General features: G+C 32.2%; 1 protein-coding gene and 1 long non-coding RNA gene across 2 annotated transcripts in view; one reads left to right on the top strand and one right to left on the bottom strand.

Moving 5' to 3' along the window:
* Positions 1-522, bottom strand: part of LOC110998321 (galactosylgalactosylxylosylprotein 3-beta-glucuronosyltransferase I) — an 8,318-nt gene extending 7,796 nt beyond the window's left edge. Inside the window, exon 1 of the mRNA XM_022266884.2 lies at positions 1-522. This exon is cut by the window's left edge and continues 51 nt beyond it. Within this exon, the coding sequence (XP_022122576.1) occupies positions 1-137 (137 nt within the window). The 5' untranslated portion in view covers positions 138-522.
* A 1,349-nt stretch (positions 523-1,871) lies between these two features.
* Positions 1,872-2,140, top strand: LOC123689639. Its single transcript, XR_006750566.1, has 2 exons — positions 1,872-1,928; positions 2,046-2,140. It is a non-coding gene; the product is annotated as an uncharacterized LOC123689639 (long non-coding RNA).
* The last annotated feature ends 8,927 nt before the right edge of the window (positions 2,141-11,067 follow it).

Genomic DNA, 11,067 nt, shown 5'->3' with positions numbered 1-11,067 from the left:
TAAATTGTAGGCAAGTATGTATTCACTTCCTGAGTTATCTGACACTGGAAAGCCGGTCGGGTATTAAAGAAAAATAAAGCTACAAAAACTAACATGCCGATTGCTATATATTGCTTCTTTATGTTTACAAAAGGCATTTTATTCAGTAGTAGTCACCGCTACCGTGTCTATTGAGCCACTAGTATTAACGCGAATAAATTGTAACGCATTATGATTTCATTTCACTGCATATTCATTGATGACAAAAAAACAATCTCAGGATATCTTCTCTCGCGTATTGCGATTGCAAATAAGATTTTTCAATTGAATGATGTAGACGGATCGGATGAGTTGCTCACTCACAGTATAACATTTAGGATGTGTAGAATATTTTTTAATTTTCTATAGCACTTAGAATTAACACAAACAAAACTATACGTTTCCAATTCCTAATTAAACTCACTCTTTCGATTTCGATGTCAGAGTGTTGATTTGTTGAAAATGTTTGTGATTTGGTATGCTAAATTAAATACGAATTATTATTTCATTTTCATCAAATGTCAAAGTATGTCATAGATCAAACAACAGTCAATAATCAAAGTCGAAACGTCAATTGAAATTTGACACTGCAACATTTTACGTTAGACTGATTTGTCAATAATGATTATAAAACACGTCAATGTCAGCGGCTGTTGATCGAATATTTCTATATTATATAAATTACTATACTAAGATATAGAGGTCAACAGGAACTGGCCGTTAAAAGGTTTCCATGATTTTGGAAAACACGGAGGATAAACTTTCCAATATGACCCGTCGATTTGAATGCTCAAATTTTTTTTGTAGATAGTACTCACCATAAGAAAGCGTTTTGTAAAGTATTAAGTTGCGGAAACTTACGGTTCATGAGATATATTTATTTATACTTTCCATACAAATGGACAAATATCATTCCATAACACGCCATAACACAATGAATTTGACAAATAACTGATGTCAAACATCAACCATTTCACGTATCGATTAGTGAAGGGTTCGAAAAATTTGACGTATCGATACTACTAAACTTTCCAATATGGACCATAGATTATTTGTAACTTATGATCAAATTAATTATTTGTAATCAAAAAACTTAATTATTATCTAGTTCGGTTAGGTTAGGTTAGTATATGAATATTTTTTTTAATAACATTTTATTTAATAACCTAAAAGTACCCAACACCGAATCAGAGCACCCCACTATCCACGTGGTCTTGTCTTTCCTACCCCTAGAGTGTATATAAATAATCGGAGCCGTTCAAAAACCGAACTATTATCTAGTTCGGTTAGGTTAGGTTAGTATATGAATATTTTTTTTTAATAACATTTTATTTAATAACCTAAAAGTACCCAACACCGAATCAGAGCACCCCACTATCCACGTGGTCTTGTCTGCCCTACCCCTAGAGTGTATATAAATAATCGGAGGCGCGGAGGAAGAGCAGCCCCCACCCGCCGTAACAAAGCACAGGCATGAAATGCCTGTGCTTTGGTACGCAAGGGTGGAGGGGCTGCGTTTTCCGTAGCGCCGGAGCCGTTCATAAACCGAATGATTATCTAGTTCGGTTAGGTTAGGTTAGTATATGAATTTCTTTTTTCTAAGAACTGTTTCTGAAATCATCAATAAACATATAAAAAAACTAATATTTATATCATATTATTATATTATATTTGAATAAAATTCAAGTTTTTATTCTAAAAAAACTATCGACAAATTAAAAAAACGATTTTGATGCAAAATGTCACGTCTCTAATAACTAATGGAATCTGTATGGCTAAAGTCCTTTGCCTTTCCCATTAGGCATAAATTGAAAATAAAAAAAAATAAGCAATGGAAAATGTACTAATAATGTATTAATATTTAGACGGAATTCCGGCAGAAAAAATAACTTGGAGGTGTTCCATTAAAGGTAAAGAGACACTTACATAATCAGTATTATCAAATTCAGGGACACATTTCTAAATTGTTACCATTCTAGCCTTAAAATTTTAAACATGAATATCTCCGTAACTATGGGTTTCCGCAGGTTGGGAATGACACAGGGGGTATTTCTCCATCCCCTCTTCCATCTCCCATCAAAAAAACCTCAAAAATCGACGGGTCATATTGGAAAGTTTAACCTCTGCGTTTACTGTACAAGACGTTATGCGGCAGAATCTCCATCAAAAGTTCTAATGTAACTTAACGAATACATCAACCAATATAGCGTGTATTTTTTCTCGATCTCCCTTTCTCACTCTCTCAATCGGTCTCAATCTCTCCCTCTTTTCTTCCACAAAAAAGCTGCACATCTTCGTGACGTTCAGCAAAAATTTACCCTCATGCACCTAAAGAAGGATGTTTGCGGACCAACTTTGCTGCACTGGCCTCCTCTCAAAAAGCCTAGTGCTTTTTGTAATTTAATGATGTACAACAGAATGTTACTGGACAATATTTAGTAGTAGGACTGTATAAAATTACTAGTAGGTAAGATTATATTATTATTACTACTAGTAATAATAATATAATCTATAATACGTATTATCTAAAAACGTTTGACGTTTGAACGTCTAAATACATATATTACAATATATATATATATATAATGTACATTTATTTTTAGACGTTTATAAGTGTACATTTTGTTTCTTTATGAATAAATGTATTTTTAATACACTTTTATACTTACTATATAAATATTATATTTCCTCCAACATCAAAAAAAGTTTTAATCTTACCTACAGCTTATAAGAATTAATTTAATATTGGAGACTTAAAATCCCCAAGTCTAATAGTTACGATCAGAATCGGCTTTGTAACTCAGAACTTCTATTCATGAATTTTGTAAACTTATCGCTACGACGTAGCAAATGTAGCGCCTGATGCTACGAGCCACGCTACGAGCTTACATGGAACTCGTTTAACAATATTGGAGCTTTGCATTAGGTTAATGGATTGAAAATCATACATAAAATATGAACTTCCAAGTTTGGAAGTAGCGTTACTATTTTAAGCGCCTTTCCTTAAATATGAAGGTGATTTTAATACAGAGCTTTTTGCATATAATTTTCAAAGAGCATATTTTATCATCAAAACTTTATGGAATAATTAACAAAAGAAAGATTTTCCTTGAACGAAAAGTAGTGGATAATTATTGATTTTCTGTTATATTATTTACATAATTGAAATTCAAATACAATGCGTTATGTGTAACGTATTGTTTGTACAATGTTCCAAAGATTTGAACATAATATTACGTGTTATAGATAGATGGATATAGCAAGCAAGGTATGCAAACTTCTATTGAGCTGTGACAGAAAGGGGTCAGGCATTGTGAACGCGTACGTCCATACTTTAAAGGACGCAGGTAGTTTATGTTTAGCCAGGTATTTCATTGTGAAACCGTTATAGATAGGACAATGCATATATATCCAGGTAAACTTGCTACAGTATGTCATACAGAAAAACCTAAATGAAAAACCTAAAAACTTTGAATTAAATTTAAAATATAGAAGAGATAACGTTTATTGAGATTTTTTGCGCTTAAATATTTCCTTAGTTTAAAATCTGAATATTTTTCCTTATATATCTTGTAAGAGTGCCTACAAAAGTTGTACTGTTATGTTTATTGACTGTGCTAATGGCTGGGGACCGCCGGGGCTCACCTGCTCTAGACCTGTAGGCACGTCACACAAGCACGAAAGAGACACACACACCCGCATCAATACTGAAACATCAGTAGCTTACAAAGAGATTTATGCACACATAGGCACATTTACAGTGACGCAAATAACAATAAGGGTGGCTGTGTAAGGCCAGGGTGCACACAGGCGCAGTTGGCTCTCTGAGGCGGGAACGGCTCGGCAACATTGGCGGGCGAGTGTTCCCGCCGTGTGGTCGTCCCAAGGACCCACCGCGCCCGCCCAACAAACCACTTGTTGAATCTGCCTTCCACAAAAGTAGAGATACGCGCGCGAATTCGTAGTGTTTTAATTAGCCTTCGCTCTTTTTCCACGTCTGTGATCTGCTATGTCTACTCTACAATTTTTATTTATCTACCTAAGTACGCTTCATTTGGTCTTCCTCTCCTTATCATGTAGTTGTTACCGTGATGTAGACTTGTTGTACTTTTGAAATATATTGACTGTTACCTGTTGACTATTTCTTAATAAATTCTATTTAACTCCATATTTGATATTAACGTCGTAGAGGCTCAACTGATCCAGATTTTGGTAAGTGATATATTGTTATCAAAAATATGGATTTATATACTTTACTAGGTATATATAGGTAAAATGGAGCAGGTCAAATATGTACCTAATTAAAATCAAATTTTCCAGTACACATGACTTACTATATAATATAAATATTGTGTTACATTCAATCATTTGTAAACTTGAATAGACATACGAGTAGTTAACGAAAAACTCACAGACATCGACAAATAATAGTACCTTTAACGAAACTAAACTTCTGCATGAATAAATTAAAAGCTACAGACTGACTTATATTATAGTAATAGCTAACCTCAAAAACTATTTAACGTATATATTGTAGTTATAAAACAAGCTTTTTCTCTAAATGCGCAACATTGCTAAAGTGGGGCCTTTTTAGCGCACCGTTGATTCATATTTCCCACAAAAGTGAACCTCAAAATGGGTCAGACATTCGAGCATAATATGTTGCAAAATTAAATATGCATTATCATTTATATTCATTTTTAAAACCTTTCGTGGCAGAAGTGTTTAAAAAAATTCAATATCACTTCGTAATAAATTGACTTGGAAATTTGTGTGCTCTTTTACCTTATTGGTTTGGGAATAAAATATTACCAAGGCCATTAGCTCCTCCATCGTTTACTTGAGTATTAATTATTATATAATATATACGATATATGAAATATTACGGTTCAACTACAACAGCATTTTTAATCGAAATATAAATGAATAAATAACAAAAATCTAAATGATTTTGGTAACAAGGATTTGACCTTACGGCGAGGCCGTCATAAATCAACGTTGACACAAAATATAAATTGCGGTTCCAACTTATTGATCCCCGATTTGCTTTTAAGGCGTTTGATTGATTATATATGATTTGTCTCATTTTAGGCGTATTAACTGGAATCTAGAATCTAGCACAAATCTAGTATACTACACCTGTTGTTGTACAACGAGAAGCGGCCATTCCATGTTTCATTCTTGCCTTCCTGATATTTTTTCAAAGCAATTGATTGATATGGCTTAATCTAGCGGACTTATCCACGGAGTCCTACGTGGCTGTGCTCCTCAACGAAAAGCAATCTCGGAGCAGTAAGGTGGCTCTGTGAAGCCTGCGAAGTGTCCAGGTGGCTTCTGAAGTTCTGGAATGAGCTAGCTTAGTTAGACAGGATTTTGCGCACATCGTACTAAATGATTAAGTGGGGAAATTGAGTCCACAACCAACATATACCCGTGGATTTGAAGATTATTTGATAATCCAATTTAGTCGGATTGTAATAAACTAGCTTTTTTTATAAAACAGAGGGAATCGGGCACGAACCTCATCTGATGTTAAGTCGTACCGCAGCCCAGAGACTGCCAGGAGGCTGGCGAGTGCGTTGCATTCATTTTAAGAATTGGGACGTTTTTCTCTTGAAGGACCCTAAGTCGAATTGGTTTGAAAATACTTCAATGGCCAGCTAGTTCCACATAGTGGTGGTGCGCGGCAAAAATAGTCTTAAGAATAGGCTCAGTTGTGGAACTACGGACGTTGTTCTAATGCCAATGATAAAAAAAATGCTATTTCATCATATTAAGATTATTACAATACTAAAATAAGGTTTCATAATAATTCTCCGCAGATGAAATCACGAGTTAGCTCGCAAACTCTCAGTTCAGGTCTGAATATTAAAATAATTAAAAATAGAATATCAAAGAAAACCTTCTTGTATCTATATAAAGAGCGGTTAGGGCGTATTTACAAAGGCTTATTTGTAGGGGTCATCTGATATTCTGCCTGTAGCAACAGTTGTATGAGAGTGTTTGCTTAAAACGCTTTCTGTTTAATTCACTTGAAATAAAAGCTTTTAGAATTAGCCTAACCGTGTATGAAAAGGCTGTGCGATCTCTTCGTATCTATATTACTATTCTAAATTTCATTCTACATATATTTTTTTTAATTATTTAGTTCAATATTCAGTGATTAGTACGTGTGAGGTTTCGGCTTCTGAATGAAACTACATATCTTAAAAAAACAGTTCAATGACAGCTTAGAACATGTTTTTTTACATTTAGCTTTTCAAAGAGCTGTTTAGATATAATTAAAATAACCAATACAGATAATTTTGAGTGCAGATAAAAGTAAACTACTATAAAATTGATAGCCCCATGTCATAGTAATCAATTAAGATTTAATTGAATATCCGGATGAGTCAATTAATTAAACCACTAAACCTTATTAACTGCTAACAAGAAGAGTTATTAACGTTAAAATAGGATTTCGATAAGGGTAATCGGATATCCTACTAATTGGTGATTTCATATAGTATAAGGAAAATATTTTTTCCTGTAAATGTTTTATTTTTATAGAAAACGGCGGATTAGAGAATCATATTATAACATTATTCCTTGGTAACGGTATTTAATAAATAAATTCAGGCTTTCAAACTATGCGGCGCAGTACTGTTGTCCTAGTGGCTTCAGCGAGCGACGGTCATCCCTGAGGTCGTAGGTTTGATGCCTGGCTGTAACTAATGTACTTGTGCCTAATGTCTTTTTGCGCATTTAACACTCGTTCGTACGGCGTGTGATCAGATTGACACCTATTGGAAAAAACTAATGATTCAAGAACAGAAACAAAAAGCTGAGGTCCATTTACATAGTTATTTAATTTTGAAATAATCCTAAGATCCAATATTATACCTTTAAGAGTATTGATGTGTTTAACGTGAACCACTTAAAATTAAAAAGGAAATTGCAAAGTAGCTCGACAGGAAGCGGATATGGAATGCTTTACGTTTATATAGATTGAGGATGTTGTCAAATGAAAATCTAAACAACATTTAACCATCTAACTTAAAAACAGAAAATCATGCCGGAAATATTTAATAAGATTTTACATGTACAGACTTTTGTCTACAATTATTTTGTTTGTTAATCAAAACCTTATTAAAGTATTTTGAGTAGTTTTAATGATGTGAAGTATATTGTAGCTCATGGGTTAGGTTAGTTTAATTAGGTTATATTTATTGTATAATATCGTATCGTATCTTGACAATTGGCAATCGTTACACTATATACAAGCTATATATAAAACTACGATATAAAACTAGATTAAATGTTAAATAAACTTTAGAAAATATATGAATGAGGTGTCATTTTGTACGTTTATATTTCCGAAGGCCGCTGTGTTAAGGGGAAAATAACAATTAATCTTCATTTATAAAAAATACACACCTTTGGTAAGTAGTCACGAAACGTTTGTTACAATGGTTCATCGTTAATAGTCATTAACCTGAGTGAGTCAATAGGATTACATTATATTGTATTGCTTTATGTAATGTAAAAAGCACAAACATTAGTCCAGACATTTAACTTATGTCATGGCGTGATATTATGTATATATGACCCTATGCCTTCCTCGATAAGTGAACCATTTATCACAATCATTAATTCTAATTCAAAGTTACGGTTTAGTTAAAGAATAGATTTAATGCTATAATAGTTTTTACATGTTCTTGTTAGGCTTACATTCTCGAGAAATTAGCATTTAAATCAGTGTTTGCCAGCCCTGAACATGGCTATATTAAGCGTTATTCGTTGCATAATTAGTTTAACAATGTAATTACTCAGAGATACTCGAATCGATAATACAATATTTATTTTATCTCGTAAACTGATTATCGCGCAAAACAAGATCTGTCATTACACATAATATTTGATAACTTGATGAAATTATGACCGTGGTGACGTAAAAATTTATGGTGCTATTCGCACATATCATTTTCTTCATTGTTTTTATAATGTAATAATTTAGTACCTTTATTAATAATCAAATATAAAATTAGAACTTATTTAGTAGAAAATAAGAATTGGAACTTTTCTTATGCCATGTGTGCAAGTTAATTGGGCTTATTCTTTGGGCGCAATCTTAACATTAAAATAATTTGTTCACTAGCCCACATTTATTGCTTAATAAGAGAACATAAATCTACGTCTATTTTAAAACAAAAAAAATGAAATATCTTAACGACGATTTTTTAACATTATATAATAACACATATTTAACGCTAATTATAACAATTCTATCGATTTGGGTCTTTTGACCCAAATCTTGGAGAATTAATAATTTAGACCACATTTTAGAATCCAATACAAATACCCACTTAAAAAGATTTTCCGTTGCCTTCACCGGCTTCACTTAATAAAATATTCAATCAGGGAAAATCAGAAAATTACATTTACGAGGTTTCCGACTTATGGACCTTTAACATCTATCAAAGGGAGCGGTTCACTAAAAAATCATTATTAGGTATCGTCCGATTTCGACAGAATTTAATTAGCTCTTGGTTTGGTATTTTGAATGGAATTTAATTTCTGTGATGAGAAAAATTTTCGACTTGGCTCTTGACTGAGTTTTTAAATTTGTTGCGATTTTATAACACATATGTTAATTTTTTTAACATTTTCAGTGACATTTTGTCTACATAGTTTCGAAAAATATTTTAACACGTTTATTAAAATCGTGTTAATTATAAATAAGTGATATAAAGTTGAAATAAATTCACAAAATTAAAAAGAATAACTCCTATAATCTTAGTTAATGAATAAAAAATAAATAAATTTAATTAATTCAACCAATTTCTTATAATCCGGTAAGATATTCTCTAAAAGATTCCAGCATTATTCTGGCCTGCTTTGCTGCAAACATAGCTTCTAATTGGTAAGGCCTAAAGAGACATTGTTTAGTTGATACCGAAACGAAGCAATTTTTTTACCGGCAATCAAACCCGCATCATCATCATCATCATGTGGGATTGTTTCGGGACACTTAGCTGCTATTATGAAATGTGAGGTTAAAGTATCTGGCATATGATAATATTTACTGTGTCCTTAATAACAGGAAACATAACAAATTTATTTCCATCTATATTTTGTTCTTTATTTGTACGTAGATTGAAATGATTGATTGCTCTATATGGTTCAAGTTAACGCCTATATTGTGCATATATTTTATCTAGATTTTTGTGTTTCAAGCGGTTAGTACCAATATACGGGAGAGAATAAGAATGGAAGCTTGATATATCCATGGAATGCTCTTAAAATAGAGAAATGTCCGTTTTAAATAACAAGAATACTCAGAATGTTGTCCGGATTTTTTTATATAATCTAACGAAACGAAACACTGCATCATAAAAAAATATTCTTTAACAAATGCTTAAACATTGGATACAAAGTAATAGCCGGAAATAAAAAAATATGGCTTATTCTGATTGAAGTAAATATGAATGTTTGAAAATATGTATAAAATTTATTAAAAAAATACATTTCTCATTATTATTGGTTACCGAATACTCGGATTCGATCGCTAGGGATGGTTATGGTCTAAAAAAATATAAACGGGACGCTCACACGGATCCGAGAGGGCGGCACCGCTACTATAACCCCGCTCCACTCGTATCCGAGAACACGCACTTAATGTGTTAATAAAAATATTCGTTCATCAAATACAATTTGTTGGAATAACACGTGAGATTAGGACTTTCAAGGTGTCGTCGAATTTTACACCTTATCTGAATTTCCCTCAGAATAGTTAAACTGATACGTGCAACTGCTTGAAGTGCTCTCAACACTTAACGAAGATATTTTGAAGTTTGTACAGTTTTGGCTTGTCTTGAAAACACTTACGAACTATACGATAAGCTCAGAAATGTGTTGTATTTAAAGTATATAGGAATAGCAAAAAGCTACCTAGTTATCGAATTGTAACGTTAACAGATATATTTTAAACTGTGTTTTGAATGCAGCAAGCATGGTCATGGGATGAAAGATTAAATATATTTGCTTTTAAACTTAAGTAATTAGCTTTAAATCTACTAAAAATATTAAATAACTTGAATATTATTATAATTTACTAGCAATTTACTAGATATAGATCTCGTGTTAGTGGAAAGTAAATTATGTCGGACTATAGATATATAGCTTATTTTACTTAGTTTTCTTAATTTTGATTTTGAATAACTTCTTTTCAGATTATTAGATACACACATTCATAATGTAATCAATATGCAAATATAACTTTACAACAAATATATAACAAAATAGTAGAGTCTGACATTAGTAAATTTAAAAATACTATTGAAAAATTCTTGATTTTATGAAGGTAATGAAAGAATTTTTATATTGAGTCCAGGAATTATTTATTATTGACACGCGCCAAAAATTGCAATGACTACAAATTCATTGGAGCATTTAATCCATATTTCATTTGTTAATGAAGCAAAAAGATAATGGATTTGAAAACTCTCGCCGTTGTAGCGCCAATGTTTTTTTTTAATAATATTTTTTAACCATATTTATTTTTTATTCAAATCTGATTTTGTTCTAAAATGATTAAGTGTTAGGGAAGGATATTTAATAGCATTATATGAATTGTTTAAATAAAAATACCTTTATATCATAACACCCACGTGTGAAATTGCGGGTGAAACCGAGAGGAACAGCTAGTGAAACATAAAATTAATAACATACGAGAAAGTGGAGCACCGCACTTTGCTTGTCAAAGCGGAAATCTTTTTGAAACTGATTCTCTCCACTCAAGATTTTCCCAACCAAATTTGTCTAAGCTTTATTATAATTTCAATTTTCATACAAAATATTATTAGACAAGATCAGTGTTATTATGAAAAATTGATTTGTTAACTAAAGTTGTTACAATAACAAGAGAAAAACTCATAGTGCTTGCTGCAGATTTCTTTAAACAAGCCAAGTTGTCCAAGCCATAATTTGCTCTTATGCCTGAGTTGTTTTTTTGATTGCAAGCTAATACTATCCTGGCTTGCTGACCTGGCTAAGCTAGAACTATTGCAG

Source organism: Pieris rapae, chromosome 13 (genome assembly GCF_905147795.1).
Source record: "Pieris rapae chromosome 13, ilPieRapa1.1, whole genome shotgun sequence".
Taxonomy (NCBI): domain Eukaryota; kingdom Metazoa; phylum Arthropoda; class Insecta; order Lepidoptera; family Pieridae; genus Pieris; species Pieris rapae.
The sequence above is the reverse complement of the archived record's forward strand: the minus strand, read 5'-3'. Positions and strand labels throughout refer to the sequence as shown.